General features: G+C 42.6%; 1 protein-coding gene across 1 annotated transcript in view; it reads right to left on the bottom strand.

Moving 5' to 3' along the window:
* Window positions 1-2,841: 2,841 nt before the first annotated feature.
* LOC139049266 (uncharacterized) overlaps window positions 2,842-24,750 on the bottom strand; it is a 61,788-nt gene continuing 39,879 nt past the window's right edge. Inside the window, exons 4-12 of the mRNA XM_070524637.1 lie at window positions 22,066-22,104; window positions 21,431-21,603; window positions 19,248-19,283; window positions 18,256-18,349; window positions 13,856-14,010; window positions 11,645-11,692; window positions 10,707-10,742; window positions 5,214-5,346; window positions 2,842-2,914 (exon numbers count right to left, since the gene is read on the bottom strand). Coding sequence (XP_070380738.1) covers window positions 2,907-2,914; window positions 5,214-5,346; window positions 10,707-10,742; window positions 11,645-11,692; window positions 13,856-14,010; window positions 18,256-18,349; window positions 19,248-19,283; window positions 21,431-21,603; window positions 22,066-22,104 — 722 coding nt within the window. The 3' untranslated portion in view covers window positions 2,842-2,906. The remainder of the gene's footprint in view (window positions 2,915-5,213; window positions 5,347-10,706; window positions 10,743-11,644; window positions 11,693-13,855; window positions 14,011-18,255; window positions 18,350-19,247; window positions 19,284-21,430; window positions 21,604-22,065; window positions 22,105-24,750) is intronic.

Below are 24,750 nucleotides of genomic sequence, written 5' to 3'. Positions count from 1 at the left end.
TTTTCGCCAGACTTCGTGGGCACGCGATGTACGGTGTCTAGGTCAGAGGGCGAAATAGGACATTCAATCACGTCGCCCATTAATTTGAGAATCGCGACACAGTCCTGCCTATCGGTGGACGGGACACCCTTAATCTCAATATTATTCGTTCGGGAATACTGTTCGAGATGCGCGACTTTCTTTTCAAGCTCGTTATTGCGAGCTGTCAGGGCTTTGTTCACTGCAAGCAGTTCGCCCTGTTTCGTCATCAATTGATCGAAGACACCGCTTAGGTGTTCGACACTCGCACTGAGGGTAATATGCTGGTTCAAGCCCTCGCCGGACAGTTGATTCTTGATTTTCGATGCTAGGTCGCTTACCAAGGTTTCCATCTTTGCATTGAACAAGGATTCAAGCATATCAATTTTTTTTGGAGAATTCCGCGTTTGACGGCATTCTTTAGCACAAGACAATAGAATTGAGCAACAGGAAAGTATAACTGGGCAGCAGTTGCGGCTAGTTCGATGCCATAGTTGCGGACTGCTGGTGCCCCAGCCCTCTTTCCCCCTATTTTTGCATTGAAGTGACCCATGAATACAATAGACAGAGTTTGCACCTTTCTCGTTGCTTATTCCACCATGTTCCGAAAATGTTTCCACTTCTCCATCATCATGACTGGAGGTTTAAGCTTAGAATTGTACGACTTTTATTCTGCAGCTCCTATTTAGCTTTATTACTGCGACTGATATCCTCTCAAATTATTCAGCGTGGCCTGTTATGTGCTTATGAGTCGGACATCCTACCCCTTTTCTGTCTCATCTGAAAGACCGCTGTAGCAGAAGACGTGACCGTTAGCCAGCACTGTGTAAGCCTCACCACTTCTAATTTAACTAAGGCCAGTAATACACCAGATGATGTCTGATTATTCCATAAAAAACCCTGCTAATCAACCCACTTGAAGGGGTTCGCGTGCTAAACGTTGGCAGGCTCAGTTAGTAATGAATGCATGCCGAGATCAAGAGGTTCTTAACACCCTCTGACACCTCGCAGGTCTAACAACCCTCTTGGTCCCGTGCTCTGCAGCCACTGAGGACAGAGGGCTACATGTTAATTGCAATAATTATTGCTTCTATGGGCTCTTTGACCCAATGAACCAATTAATCTATATAGATGCAAGTGCGAAAAACGTTTTCGGAGAAGTAATTTTATTGGGACAGTGGCGGAATAAAAGTTCTTTCGCAGTAGCCAAATACGGCAATCGTCTTTGTGATGTTTACATGAATGTTCCATCTGACGTTACGTATGATGTGAATGCGGACATGTGGTATGATGGTCCTCACTCCACCTGCACTCTGTCACAATTATAAGTTGGCAATGGGCGCAGTTTGATAGGCATGAACTTGCAACTACCCACGTCGAGGATCATCCGAGACATATGCCACCACGAAGAGACGAGCTTAGTATGCAAACTGAGTTTGACATAAGCGCTCATCTGTGACTATTTCGCAATAAATCGCAGCGGTATCACGCAGTTCACACAGAAGGTGAATAATCGAGGACTTGCGCTTGGACAAGTGGTTATTAAAAACTAAGAAATATAAAGGAAACACAATGGTACTCCGTTGTGGATCAGTTACAAAATAAAAGTTATCTTTCACGTTTTTTTCGTCTAGTGAGAAATAATTAAATCAAATTTAACACCAAAGTATTCAAAGATACAGTATTTAAAATTCCCAACACGAGAGGGGGGGGGGGGTGGATGGGGTGCTTTTTGTATGGTTGTTCGAAATCTGGCAATATGCAACCAGCAACAGACGGACAGTGGAGCACGCTCTGATGCCTACAGTAAAACCAGAATCAGTTCTGTCACATGCAATCAATCTCTGGAAGCCGCGTTATAAAAAGGCATTAGTGAGCACCATAAAATTTTCACTGGTGAAACGTGATTTCATGAGATTCCCCAAATTGTGTACTGTACGATGCCACCCGCATAGGTGGCGAAACGTCTGTTTTTGTTATTTTTCGTTAAGTAAAGCCAGTGAAAACAACACTTTGAAGCATTCCCCAAATTATTCACGCATAGATTGGTTGGAGATAGCTATCATAGCCACCTGACGATGCTGCAATGCCGTTCCAGTACTCTCCACGGTTACCTTGAAGCAGGAATTGGCTGAACACTGCGACGTTACAGGCAACGCTATGTCACACTCTGTTTTAAAGAAGGCCACTTACTACGCTGCTGCGGTTTATTCGCGAAGACAGTTGTCCTTTTTTTTGTCGCAGGTTAAACGGCACACGCTACTTTCTCATCGGACAGACACTGATCGTCAGTATTGCATTCTTCATAGACTGGTATTGCACTAGAGTGCCCACGTGATTAAAAAAGCAAGCTGAGGGCATCCAAGATTGGGCAATAAGTTTGTCACTGTAGTGTGATTGCATGCTACCGGAAAACATTCAACGCCGGCTGTATTGGACAATCTGACATATCTTCAGCTCATGTTTAGCTATGATTGTATGATTATCATAGCAACCATGCGACCATTTATTTTCCCTCTCCAGCTCTAGACATGTCGTTCTCGTAACGTTCCTTACATGAGTCGTGCAAACTTGTAGATTTCGCACTGTGAGTATCACTTACACAGATATATTTGCATGTGTCCTCAAGCAATCAAGTTGTTGGTAAAGATGCGAGCACTATAACTCTGTGAAGAAAAAATGAGACAGCAAGAAGAAACAAGTCAAGGCACGTGGTTTTGTCATGGGTATATTTTGCAGACATAAATTGATCGCATTTGGATTACGCATTATTATATTTTTTTTCCACAATTCCACTGGCAACTCCGAGAGGCAAACTGTTACTGTTATATCTCCACCGTTGTTCTCGTTGCAAGGACATCGCAGCTGCGGTGTTCTCGATCATTCTTTTACGAACCTGAAATGAAGAAGAGCGTTTTTCAATGTATGGGCATTTATATATAAGATATGCTGTCTATTTGAAAGAGAGTAGGAGCCAGCAAAGTGTTTCATGTTTATTTAAGCGGCTGATGCCAAAGCTGACTTCAGTTGAGTTATTTTGTTGCTGTTGCTTCCTTTGTTTCGCCATGAATTTTTGGTTAATGTCCCTTCTTAAGGTTCAGTAGGCTCACAGCTTTCGATTTTTCTGTGATTGCACGGTTATACGCGTTTCTTGTATTTTGAATAGGTTGCCTCAGTATCATAGTGGTAGGCATCCACTTAACAAACCTGTGTTTGCCTTTTGCTCTGCAGTACTCAGCTCTTATCCCTTGCTTATGCGAATATAAGTGGTCATTATTACCGTAGTTTTACAAGAACATTTTGGTTCAGTGCGTTTTCCTTGAGTATCTGCGTCGGTATTTCCTTTCGATAGGGCCGCCAAGAGAGGTAAATGACTGACAGTACCCCCAAATAATTACAGTCTGGAAGTGTTTCTCTTGACTTAATGTCGCTCCTACGGAAAATGTTGACTATAATTTTGCCGTTGTAAGACCATAAAGTAGAAGTGAAGGCGATTTGAAATGTCCGCCAGGTGGCCCCTCCAATATATTGGTAGCTATAAGTTACGTAACGAAGGAAAGCAACCTGTGGGCCGGTAATGCAGGAATTACAATGTGGTAATAATATAGTAAACTAATGAAGTGTTAGTATCAGCTGCCTGTAAGATTTTTAAAAGAATGCGGCTGTCATGAGGTGCTAGTGACATATCTGTACAGAAAAAGAAACTTTTGTATGGCACCTAAAATGTTACTGACGGTCCTAAAGCAATGCTACATAAATGTGTTTATCTGAGCATCTATGAAGCCCGCAAAAACCCGCCAAATTTCCACGCGACTGGCCGTTTGAGGCACTGTGCGCGTATTCTCGAGCTTCTTTCACGCTCAGAAAAACACTTTTATGTAGTAGCCCGTGTTGAGCAAAAGAAAGCTGTATCGGGAGTTTTTTATCTTGCTCTACAATTTTCTCATTGACGCTTTTCATATAATTATAATACTTAAAACGTTGACAAAGTAATTAAGACTAATTATTTAATTAGGCGGCATGCAAAAATAATCTAGGTATCTACAAGCGACGGCAAATATTACCTTAGCTCTGTCCAGCTACGTGGCATTTGCACATCTTTAATGTTTGGCTAAAGTTACGTGGGACACCCTGTATGGGCGTACGAATATATATTAACAAATGAAACATATATAAAAGTCTTCGACGGTAGGATTCCAACAGAGGACCCGGAGCTCAGAAGTCTGATAATATAACCAGTAGGCGATGCGCGCATGTCTCGGCAGGCGGAATAGCAAATCTTTATATGAATTTCCCGCACGCGTTTCAACGCTTTAAGACGCGTGGTGCGTTTTCTGCATATCAATTACACAAAACACTTGACTTGATATGTGGCAATCGTCGAGAATTCCACGTAAAGTACTACTTCTTTTATTTTAATTTATTTTCGGAAGATCATTACTCTCACGACGAATGCGATTTTCCTTTGCGTCAAAATGTGAACCTTACGGGACGATATATATATATATATAAATATATATACACACACACACACACACATATATATATATATATATATATATATATATATATATATATATATATATATATATATATATATATATATATATATATATATATATATATATATATATCCATTTTTGGTGCTCGAACCACACAGACAGGTGCCCGAAGGAGTTTGCTTCTAAGATCTCGATCTCAGGTTGGATAGTTTTGCTGGCCGGACTGAATTTTAACGAATCCACTGCAGACCCTGCCGGCCTGTTCCTTCATTTTCTCCAACGTAATAGCTATGGTAGCACATGTCGATTAGGGCTTTCCGCAGCGTAGTACCGCGCTCATATCTCATTTCTCGCAAACATGCCCCCGCGTGTTGTCAGAAGGTGGCCAAGAAGCACGACAAAAAAAAAAAATCGGAGTCCCACGCTCCTGCTACGCCCCTAACACGAGGAGTGACACGATATAGTCGGGTGCCCATCAATCCACGCCCTATCTGACTACAAACTTGCCCAGGAAGATTTTGTGCGCAATCGACTTCTACTGTAGGTTGATTCGCCTTGGAAGTTTTTCTTCATTCGTGCAGCTTCAGCGGTATCGTGCTCATGCCTGCGGGCGGTGGACGAATTACATGACAACTAGGTGACCCTGCGTGTTTTAGAGATGCTAATAATCGTTGCCATAAAACATGCACTTACAGCCGAATGTCAGCCGTAGAAAAAACCCAAGAAAGTTGAGGCCAGGAACAGCTTGTAGTAGTCCGGCGATGAGGCAGACGAGTCCATTAATGCTTGTGCCAGGATTGGTTGTCAGCAGCGAGGTCAGTAAGCACTGTGGTTTGTGAATGTTTAGGTAAAATGAACGAACGTACGGTTCAACATTAGTGGGGTTCAGTAACAAGTTAATTTTCGTGGAACCGTATGAAATCATGAACATGATTGAGTAGGTCTAGCGAAATGATAACTTTGGTGCCACAGCTATTGTATGTTGCGTCTTTAGTAGTCTGAAAACATACGCGCTCTAGAGAAAAAGTACTGAAAATTTAAAATACTACACAGACCAACGAGCAAATGCTGCTTATGTATCTGTCGGGGTTATGAATTTCGTAATATGCAGCGTTTATGTGTGTAAGTAGGTTTACTTTATCGACGTGCTGAAAAATGTCAAGGAAATTTAAAGAAATTAAGAATACAGGGGCACTCCGATTTCAATTGCTATAGTCGCTCCAAAAGTTAAAAAACACATACTTTTATATTCAAACTAACGCAGGACAGTACTATGGTTTAAAATTCTGCTGCATCGGTCGCGGAGTGAACTAAAGCTAGATTGACGTAGATAATATTGTACCAAATCATGCTCACTTGTGGTAATCCCCGACTATGAGAAAGGACTGAAGGCTTAGATGACTGCCTCATTGAGGTTATTTTGCGCACAATAATTTATTCGCTTTTGTTGCATATGTTAGGATTAGGAATGACGCACCGCATCTGGCAAAACTATGCTGCGATTGATTCAGTGTGCCATGTGTGACAAAGCACTCAGGCATAACGCATAAAGTCCAACTTGTACACAATGAACTGAGCATAGATGGCGTAATCTTTGGCTGGGACGAAAAGAAAGGTACACGTGTTAAACAAAAGAAAAATCAAAATTGACGTTTTGTACAAAAGCTTCAGGAGCTTGATATAATTAACGTAAACTGCGGGAGTGTGTTTAATAAAGTCACAGAACTTGAGGGAATCTTGGTGGCCCATAACCCTGAAATAATTATCCTCACGGAAACATGGTTAAATGATTCTGTCAAAGATAACGAATTTGTTCCTCGTGGGTACAGTGTCCACAGGAAAGATCGAGGAAGCAAAGGTGGGGGTTTGGCTTTGTTGTTCAAGGAGCGTTTTAGTATTTTGATAATGCCAGATATACCGAACATTGAGGGAATATTCTGTAAAGCCTATCAGGGTGCAATTAGATATGTATTGGGAGCACTTTACCGACCACCTAATTCCTCTCCTGATTTCTTTGCTCATCTGCAAAGTTACCTGATTGCTCATGTGAAGCCTGGTGATCGATTAATTCTGGACGGAGACTTCAATATGCCAAACGTGGATTGGTCAACGTTCACACTAAACGTTTCTAATGACAGGCTACAAGAAGGGTTGTTTGATATGATTTTTTTCTTTTGATCTGCGGCAAGTAGTTGACAGTTACACTAGAATACATAGTAACTCCTGCTCCATCCTTGATCTGTTTTTCTTAAGTGGATCTGTTACAGGGCAAACAAAGTGCGAAGTACTGCCTGGAATTTCCGATCAGTCTGCTGTGTTGTTGACCCTTTCGGGCGTCTCTGTGAAGAAATCTGTTGATATCACTTCCGTGCTCAACTTCTCGCGCGCAGATGATGTCGCCATATTGGACATGCTTTCGTTTAGTTATGACTCATTTAAAGGCAGCAGCGCAGACATTCATACACTGTGGAATCAATTTAAAGATCTTTTAAATGATTGCATCAAACGCTTTGTCCCTTGCATGCTAAAGAAAAGGAAAGGCAAATCTCTTTGGATTTCACGAGACACATTGCAATTAAGAAGACGATTAAAGCGCCTGAAGACAAAAAGACGTACCGCAAGAGACTTCGACGCTTTGCTTACTAAAATTTCCGAACTCTCCTCCGAGCTAAAAATGAAAGTTTCTTCAGATAAGCAACGCTACTTTGGGGAGAAACTTCCTAAATTTATTTCAACTTCTCCTGAAACGTTCTGAAGGCTAATTTCTTCCAGTAAGCAAATTAATGATGCTTTCGTCGTAAATGGTGTTTTGAGTAATGATAGTGCAGTAATAGCAGATGCATTTAACTTACATTTTAGATCTGTGTTTACGCAAGACAATGGTTCATTGCCATACTTTCATGCTTCATACCCTCCTATGTCTGACGTTACTATTAATGAGAATAGAATACTTAACATGCTCCTTAACCTTGATATTAGGAAATCACCTGGTCCTGATTTTTGCCAAATGAATTCTTAAGGCGTTATGCGCCATGGGTCTCTAAATATCTGAGTGTGCTCTTTTTTAAATCACTAAATGAAGGCGAGATTCCAATCGACTGGAAAACGGCAGCAGTGAAACCTATATTCAAAAAATGGTAATAAGCAGCACGTCTTGAACTATCGTCCTATTTCTTTGATTTCAGCATCATGCAAACTTCTGCAGCATATAATACATAAACATCTAACTGAGTTCCTTTCAAAGAATAAAATATCATGCCATCAGCATGGCTTCAGAAAGGGTTTCGCTACATGCACACTATTAGTAACTACTGTACACGATATCGCTAAGGCAATAAATTCAGGTAAGCAGGTCGAGGCAATCTTCATGGACTTTGCGAAAGCCTTTGACAAGGTTTCCCACAAAAAGCTACTCCACAAGCTTGATGTTACTCTGGCTAATGCCAAAATTGCTACTTGGCTTTCTGCATATCTTTCAAACCGATATCAATATGTGTCATTCAAAAACCATGCCTCTCGGAGGCTTCCCGTTGAGTCTGGTGTTCCACAGGGTTCGGTGCTCGGACCACTGTTGTTTCTAGTTTTCATTAATGATATCGTTAATGACATTCCCGTAAAGATTAGATTATATGTGGATGATTATGTAATGTATTCAGAAATAGATAGCGTCAGTGACCAACTACGACTAAATGAAGCCTTTAAAAAGTTGTAAAATGGTGTAGTGACTGTCAAATGGCTATCAGTTTTGACAAAACTGTATTTATGAAAATTTCGAGCAAACTTAGAAATCTGCACTTCCAGTACTCGGCGTGTAATGTCTTGCTATCTGAGGTTGAGCACATAAATTATCTTGGTATTTGGATTTCTAAAGATCTTGGAACAAACATATCAACACTGTATGCAATTCCGTCAATCAGAGGCTTTTCTTTCTCAGGAGGGCCTTGAGACTGGCAACACCTGAAGTTCGCCTTCTTGCATTTAACGCAATTGTGCTGCCACTTTTAGATTACGGATCCATCATATGGTATTAAAATTTTTGTTTCAGCTCATTAAAGGATACTACAGCATAGATATTTCTGAGATTATTTCCTTTTCAACAGGTTATGCTACTAGGCAACGGCATGCACTTAGAATTACCCCCTTCACTAGTCGCAAAAATTGCTTTAAATACTCATTTTTTTCCTGGCGTCGTAACTGAATGGAATCAGCTGTCCAACGATGTGGTGTTGCAGCCATCCCTGAATTTGTTTATGTCCCATATTGTGTAATTTTCTTATTTTCGCTCTGTTACATTTGCACTTGCAGTAGATGCATTGATTCAGTTGTACTCGTAGCGTATCTTTTATTTCATGATATCTGTGTTGTCTTTTTACTAGTCCATGTAATTTTTCTTTTGTTTGCCCTGCTAATCATGTCCTAATGATGTATCCCCATCCTGCAAAAATCCCATAACGGGATTGCAGTATTTGTAAATAAATAAATAAATAACACCTTTTTGCATAAGGTTTTATCTTATGCAGCTAGTCAAACTTTTCAGCATACTTTAATGGCATTGTTTGGTTATGCTTCATCTGGAATTAACTGAGCGAGGCGGTAATATACCGATTTCAACATGTTTAAAGGCATGTACAGTTGCCCTGCTGGTGCCATGATTACAACAGTTCACTCAGACTGCCGCCATACTTGGATTCAAGGCAATATTAAGGGTACTGTTGAGACCAATGCCATTCTCTAAATCAAGCACAGGGGGCAGTTTAGGTGCGCGCATGCTGAGGTGCGTTCCTGTCGTTGAACCATTTTTACTCGATCTTTCTATCCGTGAAATGACGCGAGCTAGGAAGCTTTGCCATGGAACAAACACGACATGGATTTTAGCGTAGTTACTCTCTAGCCTGCTTAAGACTCTCACAACCGGAATGCTTTACGGCAGTGGTGGTGTAGTGAAATTTGTTGCTAAATCGTTTCATTGAGTTATTGAGTTGCAAATCAAGTGTAGTACCATTTCAGCTGCAATTAGGATTTCAGTATCGCTGAAACTATCTTATAGATCTGGTCGCTTTGTTTATCAGTATGAAGTAACATTATATATGAGGTTCTCAGCATTGTATTGGTAGCATTCCGACGCCGGAAAATGCAAGTGAGTTGAGGTACTTATATTTTTGCTTGCGCCATAGAACTGCAGGTCACAATATTTCAGAGCCATGCACGAGGCGTGTAGCTCAAAGATACCGAAATATGTGGCTGAGTCTGTCTATATTAAATTATATTTCTTTTTCATTAAATGTGTTTTTTGAACACAATCTTCGGGCGGAAGACCTGTTCGGCAGCACTTTCAAGGCTACCACTGCATTTCTGCAAATGTTTTCTCAATATTTACCTTCCATTGCAGAAGCACTGGAGATGATGCTTCGTTCCTTCTTTACTTAGGAACTTTTTACCTCATGAAAATAACCGGAACGCCACCCTTTATTACTCTTCTGAATTGAACGATGTTTTGTATATCACAACTAGTATAATTCCTTATTGGTGCATAGTTTTGCATGTTCACGGCCAAGCCCTCATTTATAGCCTTGAGTGCAGGCATAACAATGGTGCACACTTTGTGAGTCAGAAATCTAACAATGTATATAATATAACAGCAATTTGAGGTGAAACAACATGACGAATAGTTCAACAACAAATTATCTTGCGAACAACTTTCTCTTTTTCGATTTTCAGCGAAGAAAGAGGTACCGATAGATGTTCGTACATGATTAACCTATAATATATCTCTCACAAAAATAATCAGGCGAGTAGGCTCCGTCAAGTAGGTCGCCGCATGGACGTATTTGCGCATTCGTACTTTTTTTTTTCCTTTTACGATTCGCGAGTTGAATGGTTTGAACGCGAGTATCGTTGTTTGTTTTGTCCTTGCAATACATTTGTTTCTTTCTTCCTTGAAGATGTGTGCTTCAGGCTGAACGTTCAACATATGGCTTACTATTTTTGGTATTGTTTCTACCCTGCATAATATTAACCGCTATGACGCTGAAAATATGTCTATAAAAATTTAGCGAGAGAACGTATAAAAGCAAAACGACTGACGCAGATGCAGCAATAAGTGAGCACTAAAATTTCATTACTAATAAATTTTTTTCTATTTTACAACATGCTCTTGTTTAGGCATCCTATGTTCGGTGCGCTTACCGTTACGGTGTTGATGACATTTATCAGCAGTCCATCCTGCAAAATAAAGGCACACCTTGTAAGCGCTCGTAGCTATAGCGAAACTCACACAAAGGTTTTCTCGTTCATACATCATATCTGTGACATTTACGAGGGATTTACATGCGCGTCATCTACTGAATAATTGTTCTAACATTTTCGAACAATCGTTTTAAGTTTAGAATGTCCTACTCTGGATAAATGTGCGTTTTTAATTAGCGTGAGAGATAGCTTTTCTGATATCAGTTAGGTAGAAATACTGAAAAAATCAGAATGGCTGGTTCTGCCCTATATATGCGCACAATTGGCTCAGTTGGTTCATAGTTCGGTAAAATATGCAGCAACAAAGATTATATAAATTGTTTGTACTCATGTGCGACTGTGTCACTATTGTGACAATTCTGTCTTCCGCTCTGCGTGCTATTGGCGATCCCGACAATAGTTACCGAGTTGTGAATTTGAGCGCTATGGTTTGTCTTTCAGCTGCTCAAAATCGTACCGTAGTTCTGACAACAATAATATGTGTCGCCAAAACAGCTGATCACTGCTGGCAGAAAATGTCTGGTATTATGTAAGTGAATTCGCGCATATTGTATTTGATCCTCTAATACGCAAATGGAAAGGTTGTTGTACCACACGACAGAAGTTTCGGAACGCTCTCCCACTCTCCACAAGTCGCTGTAATTTCGTGAGCCAATTTGATACCCGGCATTTTTATGATCATTTCTTTTTTCACCCTTCTGTTCAATGTATCTTTCGTTGACAATTCAAACAGTTATGTGCGCTCACATTGTTTATACTACGCGTGTTATTCGCCGCAGATGTTATCTAAATCGCAGATACAGGGACATTCTTAAATGGATGCAACAGGTCCACGTAATAAATGCAAGACAAGTAAGCCAAGAAACAAGAATGCTTACTGTAGCGATGGCTCCATTCTGGCAGAGCAGAAGCGTCTGATTCAGGCACTGCAAATGGTTATACAGTTTCGTAAGATGAACACACATAAGAAAAAAACCACCGCACTCACGCAAACTCACAAATGGTAAATTTAGTATAGAAGTCGCTCACTTTCGGATTCGCCTACACTGGAGTTACGTAATGTGGAAAGTTGGGCTAGTTGGTGATTAATCGTCGCACCTTGGTGGTGAAGCAGCACACAGACAAGGGGTGCTATAACGTAAAACTATTTCAAACTTTTCTATTCCAATTCTGCAATCAGCCCCTCGCGATTGGTGAAAACCTTTTTTTGGACCACCCCCATTTCACCTGTCTGTCACGCGACGTCACGAAAACCGCGATAGCTCCCCATCTGATATAACGTGTACACATGGATTATGCATGATTTGACCGAACAAAAGAAAAATAGCTATTTATGATTCGACGGCTCTTCGCCATTAGCTCTCGGCTATTGGTCAAAAGTTCTCGGGCTGCGCCCACTTCACGTGCCTCTCACGCGACGTCACAAAACCGCAAAAACTCACCACGTCAATGTGACACGTACGCGATAAAGATGCAATAATATGCCGAACAAAACTGAATGTTCTTCTGAATAGCCGCAGGCTGCCCCGTTCCGAAAGGAATAAAAGATAGATGCTGCCGATCGCTTACGCACTGGCTACTCGTTCCTGTCGATGAGTATGAGTTTATTTGCGTGTAATAAGACTTTTTGCGTGGCCGTGCAACGTTTTCGAGCACTTTCGGCACGTTTACGAACTCGTTGTGCCAGGTCTTCTTTGCTGAGGATCCGTTTTAGCGTCATTCTGAAGTTTCCGTTGCATGCTGCCGCGATTGTCGACGAGCCATCGCAAGCAAATTAAGGGGAAGCGGACCAATCGCAGACGCCGGCGCCACCCTCTTCATCCGGTTATCGATTTTCAGTGCAGTGGCTCGGCCCTATCGAATCCCTCTCCACTTCAGCCTGCTCCTCGCCTCTTGTGAGCCAATTAGATAAGACAAGCCGCTCAGTGGAGGCAATGCCATTCGGTTTTCAAGCAAACAAAAGTGACCTCCCATGAACGAGGAGAACGTTTCATTGGTCTGTTCAGACAACCCTGCGGGTGACCACTCGATGCTTGCGTCGGCGGTTACGCTAATTTGACGTCTGGAGATTGGACTAAAAATATATTGGAATAGTTTTACGTTATAGGGCCCAAGGACAGGGCGAAGGCACACAAGAATACACGACACTCGCTGAACTCGCAACAATTTTATTTCATAACACCTGCGCACCCTCAGAGATCAAAGATAAGTAAGGCAGATCTGAGGGTGGCGCAGGTATAATTACGAAGTATGTGTTCTGAAATAAAACAGTTGTGAATGCAGCGAGTGTCGTGTATTCTTGTGTGTTGGCCCTGTCCTTATCAGTGTGCTCCTTCACCACCAAGGAAGAATGACTGGAGTTACTGTAATTAAGGATACAAAACATTAACTTTAGCCTGCACATGGCTCATCCGTGCTCACATAGAGATACAAGCAAGTCAAGCGAACCTTGTTCTATTTTATCACTAGGACCCGACGTTACGCACGTGCTAACTGTATTGCCTTCATTTACAAGTGTAGTGCAGCAACGCACCATTAAAGCAAGACAATAATTAGCCAGACTTAAGGAGTGCATTTACAAATGCATGAGGGGAGCAAGAAATATCCTGCAAAAAACGTTACTGCTACGGTTAACTCGGCACTTCAAAGCAGTATCTATTATGAACTGATTGATAGAACGCTGCTTGCCAGCCACTCGTCCGAAAGGAGCGATGCGAAACATCGCTTTCTATCAGGTTCTTCCTCTTTCGTATTGAGTCGCTAAAATACGTTTACAATAAAGTTTCAGGAGCTGTGGCGTCATTGTGAAGTTTCTAGGTATACTTGTGCAAGTTATGACAAAAGTTGGAAACAAAATGAAGCACAAGCAGCATTTACTGCAGCCTAACATTGTGTAAGCAGCTTGTGACTGCCACCGCTATTTTAAAGCATTCCATTTCATATTGCTATATTTTGTGTAGGCAGTTGACTTAAGTTCCCTTTCATCAAATGTAACATTTCTTAATCATCCTAACGCAGTACTCTACCTCTGAGCTTGTCAGGACTTCAAGGAAAGCATAAATATTTGAAAAAAAAAACGCACTGCATACCCTGGAGAGATTCAAGGTATCGGGGAACGTAATTGAGATGGGCGCCGAGCACGTCTGGTTTCCCGTCAGGAGCGTGGTGCATCCAGGAATGGTGGTTGTGCCGCTCAAGGCGCAAAGCGGCGTCAGGGCGCCTTGTAGGAAACTTAGGAAGGAACCTGCAGGTTTTTTCCAAAGCTTTGAGCATCACAGGTAATTTAGAAAATGTGAATAAGTAAGCAGGCCTACTTGCACGAATGGTTTTAACCAGTGGTTATACTTGTCAGAAGTTGTACTGAAACAGTCGCCTTCTGGAGACATCTCCTTGCACGCCTATCGGCGTCCGCGTTACTACCGTTTTTTTGCGAATATTCACGAATAGGTAAGATATCTTTCACGCACTTCCACTTGGAAGACAACTACGAATCAACGTTAAGAGGCAGTCCATAAATCCTCATCGCTTCTTCATTTTGTTTTTGACGTTTGATAACGTAGAAATGCGAAAGTAACTAATGTAAAAGCATTGTGAAAGTGCCTTTGAAAAGTCAGGTCTGATGTGCAAGTGGGCTTTTTGGCATAACCTGGCGACAAGGAGGCGGATATTTCCCAAAAATAATGTATGCCACACTCATAATGTCTAACTAATAACATCTGCAAGTGAAACATCTAGGATACATCCGTCAAACGTGGAATTCACTTGCAACCATGCAATTCAGCAGAATATGCACACGCTCCCTTGCACTCGTTCAATACTTTTTGTGACTTCTGAGCGGATGTGGACCGGCAGGATTGATCAGACAAACCTGAACAGCGCTGAAGTTGTCTCCATAGCTATGTTGGCCTTGCGGCACTGTCTCACGCTCCAGAAGCGATGTGACACCACCAAGTCAAACGTCGCGCACATTTCGGCGATTTCAAGCGCTGCCTAGTGTCCAGCACCGAAACAGGGCAGCGCTCGGCCCATTGTGGCGGTGCATTGCTTTTACTAATCACAATTCCATCAGGCGATAATTATTTCTTCCTGCTGAAAAAATCGCTTACACTTCTTTATTTTTTTACGTTGCTCAAAATATATATTAAATTTAGCTTCAACACTTTGAATTTACTTTCAACACAATCTCAGTTTCGAAAGAAATCGAGATTGTTTTCAAGATTAACAACCAGCTAACTCGTGAAATGGCAGAGGCCTATTAGATAAGAAACACAGGAGGTGACTACGTCAGCCACTCTTTGGTCTTGCTGCATAATAGGGAATTTGATTTCCTTGAGAGTTAGACCAACTTTATTTGATTAATTTTTGCCTCTGAATGGTTTACCCTTTGTTCCTTGACACGCATGCTTGGGTTTCCCCACCTTTTTGTGCACGCATATGTATTGTAACCAAGCACTGCCAGAGACAAAGCTGAAGACTGATCAAAAAACGACGACTCTCGCTGATGTTTCCTTTCAGTAAAATATCTCAGTTGTGAGGAAGCATTCTCTCCTGTCACCATTCTTTATTTTCGTCTTTCGTGCGCAAAAATCAGATTTCAATATGTAAGAAAGCCAAGTAGCCCAGTTGTCCATTCTGCTGCTGAAAAAAGCACCAGCGCTGAACGTAAAGGGTCCCTGAAATGGTTTCGACAAATTTTGTAGAAGTGCATGAAGCCGATAAATAAAAACATTCCCTTCGCAAGTAAGGTCTCTCATAGACTTTTTTCGCGGAGTTGTTTGCTCTAGAAAAACGAGATGGCACTACGCGGCGCGTCGCACGTTGCCCCATGCGAAAGCGTGCAAAAACGCTCGAATGCGAAATTATTGCTGCTTATACTCTGCTTCTCTGCGATCAGCTATGGGAAATGCAACTGGACGATCGCTCGGGCGCTCTACTTCATTCAGGCTACAATATGTCACACGTAAAAGGGAGCAATTAGGAAATAGTTGCCTGCAAGAATAGAATGACTCTATGCGACCAACTCCAGGGACCGCTGCTAAACAAGGACTGCCTGTGTTTCCATCCCTTCGCGATGCGCGGCTGTTCTGGAGGATAAAATCATCATCATCATCATCATAATCATCATCATCAGCCTGGTTACGCCCACTGCCGGGCAAAGGCCTTTCGCATACTTCTCCAACTACCCCGGTCATGTACTAATTGTGGCCATGTTGTCCCTGAAAACTTCTTAATCGCTTCCGGCCACCTAACTTTCTGGCACCCTCTGCTACGCTTCCCTTCCCTCGGAATGCAGTCAGTAACCCTTAATGACCATCGGTTATCTTCCCTCCTCATTACATGTCCTGCCCATGCCCATTTCTATTTCTTGATTTCAACTAAGATGTCATTGACTCGTGTTTGTTTCCTCACCCAATCTGCTCTTTTCTTATCCCTTAACGTTACAGCTATCATTCTTCTTTCCATAGCTCGTTGCGTCGTCCTCAATTTAAGTAGAACCCTTTTCGTAAGCTTCCAGGTTTCTGCCCCGTACGTGAGTACTGGTAAGACAGCTGTTATATACTTTTCTCTTGAGGGATATTGGCAACCTGCTGTTCATGATCTGAGAATGCCTGCCAAACGCACCCCAGCCCATTCTTATTTTTCTGATTATTTCAGTCTCATGATCCGGATACGCAGTCACTACCTGTCCTCAGTAGATGTATTCCCTTACCACTTCCAGTGCCTCGCTACCTCTCGTAAACTGATGTTCTCTTCCGAGACTGTTAAACATTACTTTAGTTTTCTGCAGATTAATTTTCAGACCCACCCTTCGGCTTTGCCCCTCCAAGTCAGTGAGCATGCATTGCAGTTGGTCTCCTGAGTTACTAAGCAAAGCAATATCATCAGCGAATCGCAAGTTACTAAAGTATTCTCCGTTAACTCTTATCACCAATTCTTCCCAATCCAGGTCTCTGAATACCTCTTGTAAACACCCTGTGAATAGCATTGGAGAGATCGTATCTCCCTGCCTGACGCCTTTCTTTATTGGGATTTTGTTGCTTTCTTTATGGAGAACTACGGTGGCTGTGGAGCCGCTATAGATATCTTTCAGCATCTTTACATACGGCTCCTCTACACCCTGATTCCGTAATGCCTCCATGACTGCTGAGGTTTCGACTGTATAAAACGTTTTCTCGTAATCAATGAAAGCTATATATAAGGGTTGGTTATATTCTGCACATTTCTCTATCACCTGATTGATAGTGTGAATATGGTCTATTGTTGAGTAGCCTTTACGGAATCCTGACTGGTCCTTTTGTTGACCGATGTCTAAGGTCTTGCTGATTCTATTTGCAATTATCTTAGTAAATGCTTCGTAGGCAACGGACAGTAAGCTGATCGGTCTAACCTAAGTAGCAAATCGGATAGCTCGCCCAACTGATGTCATGCGCGCCAGCTGCGTAGGTTGTAACGGAACATCTCAAAACTCAGGGGAAAGGTGCCGCTGCGATCGGTAGCGATGCAAAATTTTAAGGCCAAACAACTACATGCTTTACGTAGCACGCTTAAATTTGTCGGTTAATGATCCAAAGGACCTACCCTAACGACTCAGTACGTTTGTACAATATTGTCAGAATCGTCTGAGCGTCCCTTTGAGAACATTCCGAACTGTTGGACACACGCTTTTGGCAAACGATGCACTGTAGCGGCAATGTATTTCGTATCATATCTTAAGGTGGCATTTTTCAAAAGCGGGTATTTTATTGAGCTATGAAATGGCTTCACTAGTGTTCTTCATTTAATTTCGGAATTATACCATGCGTAGTAAGGTTGGTAATTAGAAAGCTAATTTTTGAACTTTTTACATTAATAACAAAATTAAAGTAGAAGTTTTAGTTGCTGGAAATGCCCGCCTAGCCATGTGGCCTATCTGCAGAACGGCAGGAGGCAATATATGAGAGTTTCTTTTGAAAGAAAGTGTTCCAGATAAGAAACACACGAGGTATGGGTGATATCTCTAAGGGTCTTTGATGTTCGAAGTCACGCGAACCATGATCATTTATCTCTGCTTAGCATTCCCTTTATATTGTGCAGGAAGAGTTGGAAGTTTCAGAGAGCTTTGGTATGATTAAGCTGTGTCACAGCAAAACGTATGGTACCGTAAAAAAAAAAATAGATTTTCTGTTATGTCTGCGGATGCATACAATGACGGCGTCGTGCCAGTTTTGTGTGTGTCTTTCTTTGTTGCTAAATGAGTACGTTGAAATATAGTTTTTTGTAACGTAATCAATTATACAGAGTCCAATGTGGTACGCTGTGTCATAACTTCTGCCACTGCGCAAGAAGTCAGGAACTAAGAAAGTAAACAACGCAGGACTGTGTGGTTGACGTATAGAATCACAACTGTTTGGTGCATTGCGTTTGAGTTCAGGATTAATCGTCGACAATGAAAATCTGAAAGCGGCTCGTTGTACTTAGTTGCGAAAGTATCACTGTCTACATGACTTACCCAAGCCGATGGTTCTCAAGACAAGGGTAACGATGTCGGCAACTGCAGTGATGACACCTGAGATGCTGGTCGTAGTCAAGGGGGTGATCAGGCACTGCACCAAAACGTGACAATCGCGAATGACTATGACCTCTTATGGCTTTGCGAGAAAACAGGAGTAACTGCTGGAGGTAGCAGTAATACTGCCACTATATTGCTAAATTGTAGTGTGCGTGCTGTCTACGGGCTGTATTTTGTCATGACTGTCATGACTATGACTATCATTTACAGTTCACACTGGTTTACGCTTTTGACTTGCACAAAGCTCCACATCCAGTATCACCAGGAGTGGTCGTTCTGCTTGAGAAATAATAGTACGAAAATTTATATAATCAGAGGCAAAGAACACTTTATGACGTCCGGCCCCAGTGTTTGTTCCCTGGCAATCGCGCCCTTATCAAGAGGGTCTTCGCAGATTTTTGAGTAAATTTACTGCAAAGTACGAACGTTGGAGCATTCTATCAGGTGCTTACGTGCCTTGCCTCTAGCAAAATCTTGCGAATTTTTTGGTTGTTGTTGTTGCATTTAAAGCTACATCATGCACATTACGTATGTAGATGGATACACACCCATATACACACCGAGAATTAAACAACAAATCAAGGAGAGTCGCTCAAACCCTAATTTTACAGCTAGAATTTTTGTAGCAGTTAGGGATTATGGAACATTTGAATATGACGTAAATTATTGCACCTGCAGTGTTGTACTCAATTCAAGTTCACAGTGTGACATGAGCGTTTTTGCCATTGTCTCATCCTAAGCTAAACAGCGTGGTCCTTGCGTTATCGAAGTGCTGGTAATTTAATTTTGGCGCAACCTCACAAAATTGTGTTGCCAATGTCATCAGAAATTCTGACTGCGTTGATTTGTGGGCAGTGGGCGGAATGCAATTGATGGAATGCAACCATTTCCATCGTCAAGTGCAAGAGTGTCTATGTTAGAACAAATCTTACCCTTAGCAGCCTCGTCAGAGCCGTCACGACTCCAGTCTGCAGCACGCCATGAAAAGAAAGAGTGAGCATGTGGTTAATGCTGGCACATTGGAAGAAATTCAAGGACGCAAGCCTTGATGACATACATCGGAGAAGATTGGCCCGCTTGCTTAGCATTCGCCAAATTACGTATGCCAAATGGAGCGTTCGCGGAGCCCTCCTACATTTCTAGCATTTCCCATTTCAACTGGGAAAACGCTTTGGCTGATAACCATTTGACACATTGACCCGCAAGTGCGGTTATGTGAACGCTGCGCCTTAGCTATACGGTCTTACGGTGTCCATGAGAATTAGATTTCCACTCTAAATTAATCATATTCATAAAAATTGACACCAAAAACCAAGGTCGCCCGCAAATTTCTGTAGCACGAGAATGAAGAGTGCATTCATTAAACAAATATACAGGGCGTGGTGAAAAGTAAATTCCGCTGCTTGAGTCAAAGCTTAGCCAATCAACAATTCATACACCTAGCGAATAGGATAGCGTCACGGATAGGATAGAGAAGTTTTATCGGAGGATTCTGTGTAATACTAATTGGGCTTTCTTAACTTCGAGTGCATTTATTGCGGATATCATTTTATGTTTAGTGGAACACGCCACAATTGTTCAACGCGAGCACCGTGTAAGTCCACGTCATTCCTATAGTTGAAGGTACCGCTTGTGTGTGCACTGAACCGGTCGTGTAGAGCACTAGACATAAGGTTTTCAGCCGGTGGTACGTTATCCTTTTCAGTGGCACGAAATGTGGCCTTTCCCAGGAAACATTTCATCACTATATAGCAGGTAGTGGTGTTACGTCTCGCCTAGTAGCTTAAGTAGCTTGTAAGTTGACGGACAATTTATTTCAGTCTTCTGGGCTTGACCTTTATTGATTGCACTTTTTCGCCAATGTTTGCTCCTTCTGGAAGCGATAGATAACAACTGTGTTTCACAGATAACTTGCATAAAACTTACAACTGTGTTCTGCACCGAAATGACACCGCTTTTCAGCCGCCATTGTGAGCTACGCACGGGCAGGCTGTGGTAGCCTGTCGGCTGCTCCACCCCATGCTTACATGTATTTTGCAGTTTCTATAGCGTTCCCTCATTCAACATGCCTACCCACTGATAAGTGCTGATATGCAAGGAGTTTGCGCGCACAATTTTAGCCGTAAGGTATATATGATCAGTGCGGACCATTCAGTACGATGTAAGTACATCTATATCACCTCTCAACCACCCGCCGCGGTTGCTTAGTGGCAATGGTGCTGGGCTGCTAAGGCGTGAAGTCGCGGGTCCGAATCCTGGCCTCGGCGGCTGCAGTTACCTCGGGGCGCAATGCGAAAGCACCCGAGTAGCTACATCTAGGAGCACGTTAAAAAGCCCCAGGTGGTCTAAATTATTCCGGAGTATTCCACTACGGCGTGCCTCGTCATCACATCGTGGTTTTACGCATGTAAAGACAAATTATGTTTTAAAAGTAAACTCCCAACTCGGCTGCTGCGACGCTGTGCAGACCACTTGCCTGTATTTCCCACTATAGTTAAGTGCAGCAGCTTAGAGTCACCGGTCACTTCCCATAATTTGATGAAAGCGTAGAGCGCACACGTGGCAGCTTATCTGTTTATCGCTCTGCTCAGGTAGCGCACGCTCGCAACGGGCTGCGTAACGTGGCGTGGCATAAGCGGTGGCAGTCACGTTTCTCCAACCAATGTGCATAGATGCGGGCATAGGCAGAAGTTTCTGCGGGAGTGCAGAAAATTGTTCGTAAATTAGGACACTTGCGAGCACCGACGTTACCAGTACTATATGATTTGCCTGGTTCGCAATATTTTAATTACTCGCTATAAAGTTATTCAGTGGGTGAATATTGTATGATTTATTTACTAAGCTTTATTTTTTGCGCAATCTGTACACAAACAGGCGACCTTTTTGTTTTTGTAAGTTCGCGCTTTTCAGAATGAATTTGGAGTTTACGAGAACAATTGATGTCCGCACAAAACGGGCAGCTTTATGAGAGGCAACGTTTTACGAACTGTTTACAAAAGACAACTGAGGACGAGCAGATGTTGGGATCAGTATTTGCGCTATTACATCACTCCTCTGCCACTCTTTCAATCGGACAGCTGTTTCTTCCTATATAATTTATGAATTCAATGCTTACCACATGAATGTTTAATGCTTTTACTTGGATATTATGGAGCCTTAGAATAGGTGTCTCGAGCTTAAAATGCCCTGACAAGCGACCGCTTTGCGTTCGCAATCTGGCCCGCTGGGAAGGCGCTTTAAAATAGGGTTCCGGGCTTGGGTTAAAGTCACGTGATTGCAGCGCCCTTCCTGCACGCGGAACGAAAGTGAAAACATAATGTCAGAGCATAGAAAAATACATCAAATACGGCAATCACAGGTATTTTACACACTGAAAAAAATATACCTGAGAGTTCAATATTTGCCATGAGGAACCGTTGACACGTTTTTGAGGGGTTCGCGGCGACGTTCAGACGATGCAAAGTAGGTTTGGGGCGCTTCAGGCACCCACGCTATTTTTGGAAAGTTAGCATTAGGGGCGTGCGATAACCGAAGCCCTAAGATACCGCATGCTCTGAGGCGAGACGCTATTCGTTAAGGACTTTCTATCATAGGAGGAGCCTAACTTGAAGAAGCCTATTTGCTTTAAAGCATTAGGGTTATAGGACACTGATGAGTTTAGCCGCTAAAGCATTTAAGGAGAGCATTCAAGTAGATGTGCCATGGTAATGTCAGTTTTTTTTTTACAAAGCAACAAAGAGATGAACCTACCGTACTCGTCGAACAGAGGTTCAGCGATGTTCCAAAGCACTGCAATGAGAGTGAAGCAATGAGTGGAGGCGAGTGCAGTGGAAATCACTGAAGAAATGTGTTTCGCAGTAGCAAATACAGAGCAGACGAAATAGAGGTGGCCAGGTTTGTGTTTTGTGCCAGTTCACAATGTCTTCGTAATTAGCTAAACATGCGAAAGAGCTTGTGGTTAATGGAAACTCGAGGTGCTCAGCAGCTGGCTAACAAAAGAAGCTTCCAGCTATAGCCAACGTTTACAGAAGGGGGCTTGTGCAAACGAAGATGGCAAGATCCCTTATCGAAACGTTTACACTAGCCTGAGGCGTCCCATGTTCGCCCAGCGTAAATTCGTTGTTGATGTCTTCATCGAAAAAAAGTAAGGTATATTACAATGTATAAATTGAAACAGAAAGGAAAATATTTCTAGTATTCCTATCGTAGTAAGCAGTGATCACGTTGCAGTATTGACGCCTTGGTGTAGATTCCGGCTGTTTGTTAACATTGGCCCCAACATGGAAAGAATGAGAATTAGCATTGTTCCTTAGGCGAATGGTCAAAATAAACCAATCGAATTCGGCCTTATTAGAGACGATATCGACAAACAATAACCATTTTTCAGGACTTTTTTTTTATTGAGCAATTACACATGATAGTGACGCTTAATATAAGTTGGCAGCCTTCAATTCGAAACGTCAGTGTGTGGTGGAGGGAAATTGAATAAATAAAACAGATTCAGCAGCCGCGAATCGACGAACGCGCTAAGCGGCTCGACTGCAATGGGCAGCATTACATGACAAAGGAACTGTATCACAAAAACTAACCCATGCTTGTGGTCGCAGTGCTCGATAATCATCTTCGCTGGAGTATCCCCACTGCAGTGCAGTTTAGGTTATGGGTGACATGGCTAAATCTGTATTATTTTCTAGGTTCCGTCAGATGCAAGATACAATTCCTTTACAATATCTATAATTCCACAGCGCTTCATTAAAGGTAGATTGTGACGGCCACGGATCTTTCATCTGGTACTTCGGCTGCGCCTGTATCAAAATGCAGCTGTGAAGCAGTTGCAGAGGACCCGCACCCAATTCATAAGGTTATTGTTTCGAACTCGCGTAAATCTGTTATCATTTGCTCATTTAATTTTGTCTCCAAGGCTTCTTATGATATTACAACGGGCCGCGACGCTACAGTCATGCTGTTACAAAGAAGCGTGTTATTACTCACGAGCAAGTCGCGGTGGTTTTGACGTCACCGCTTTCGTTGTGCTGGGCTTGGCAATATAAATTTCCATCCAAGTAGCATGACGTCATAAAGTAGAGTGCACGGGCCTGCTGTCTAGGAGGCGCTGGCTTAGCCCAGTGGCTAACACTCGGCTTCCAAGCGTGGGGTTGCACGTCTGAATACGGCCAACGTTGTCTTTTCAAAATTGTTTTTTTAAACAATATTTTTGTTTAGACCGTTTCCCGAGGCGCAGTTGGAATAACAGGCGGGAGGTTGTGCTAACAAAGAACGCGCGGATAGCACAGGCTGCCGAGAGCAAGGATGATGTGGCGTCACGGCGATAATAATAATAATAATATTTGGGGTTTTACATGCCAAAACCACTTTCTGATTATGAGGCACGCCGTAGTGGAGGACTCCGGAAATTTTGACCACCTGGGGTTCTTTAACGTGCACCTAAATCTAAGCACACGGGTGTTTTCGCATTTCGCCCCCATCGAAATGTGGCCGCCGTGGCCGGGATTCGATTCCGCGACCTCGTGCTCAGCAGCCCAACACCATAGCCACTGAGCAACCACGGCGGGTGTCACGGCGATGCCTTCTTCCTTTACGCGAGACCTGGTGCGCAAGCGCTGCCGCAGTTCTCTTTCGCCAACTCTGCTCCATCGACGTGCGCTCGTGACGTGGTGTCGCAGTAAATGGGAATTTAAGTGCCGTTTTTTTTTTACTTGCCCAGACGACAGACACTAACTGTTTCGCACAATGGGCCATTTGATGCTTTCTCATCAATAAAAAGTAGCACGTCTGTAATGATGAACAGTTCGACGTTATTCAATGACTAAGATTAGTCTGACATGTGCCCAAGTATGCTGAGACCATCCGAGGACTAATTAATGACAAGCGAACGTGACTATTGCTCATGAACACTAGAAGGTACCGCTAATATTGGCGTAGCAATGGCTGGTATGCAAAGTTCTATAAGGAGCGGTTTCCGCACATCTAGCGTATCCTCAGTAAGGTATCCACGTTCCAGCTACTAGCATTGTTGAAGCTGAGACATGCGTTCTTAAGGCTTAAGAGGTTGGGGAAATGGAGTGCGGCATGAATGATGTCACCAGCGTGCATGTTGAAACCTTCATTGCCATTCTAGACCGAGATTCGCCATATTCGTTATTTCAAACTACGAAGCGCACTTCCACGTTTTACATATTGTAACCCTTCATGTGCTAGATTGATATATATTGCATGCCAAATTGCAGAGTTAATGCCATCGGTCCTCCAACACAAGTAATTACTCGAATGTCTACTAATTAGAAGTGAATTCGCAGCTAAAGAGTATGGTGGTTCAATGCGGAGGTTAATGAACAGTGGTTAGTTTTAGATGGCTACAAACTGAAGTCATATGGTTTACTTCTGTGAAAAGTTATCTCAAGAGCCAGTATGGAG

Source organism: Dermacentor albipictus, chromosome 8, assembly GCF_038994185.2.
Source record: "Dermacentor albipictus isolate Rhodes 1998 colony chromosome 8, USDA_Dalb.pri_finalv2, whole genome shotgun sequence".
Classification (NCBI taxonomy): Eukaryota; Metazoa; Arthropoda; class Arachnida; order Ixodida; family Ixodidae; genus Dermacentor; species Dermacentor albipictus.
This window is presented reverse-complemented; position numbering and strand designations above follow the sequence as displayed.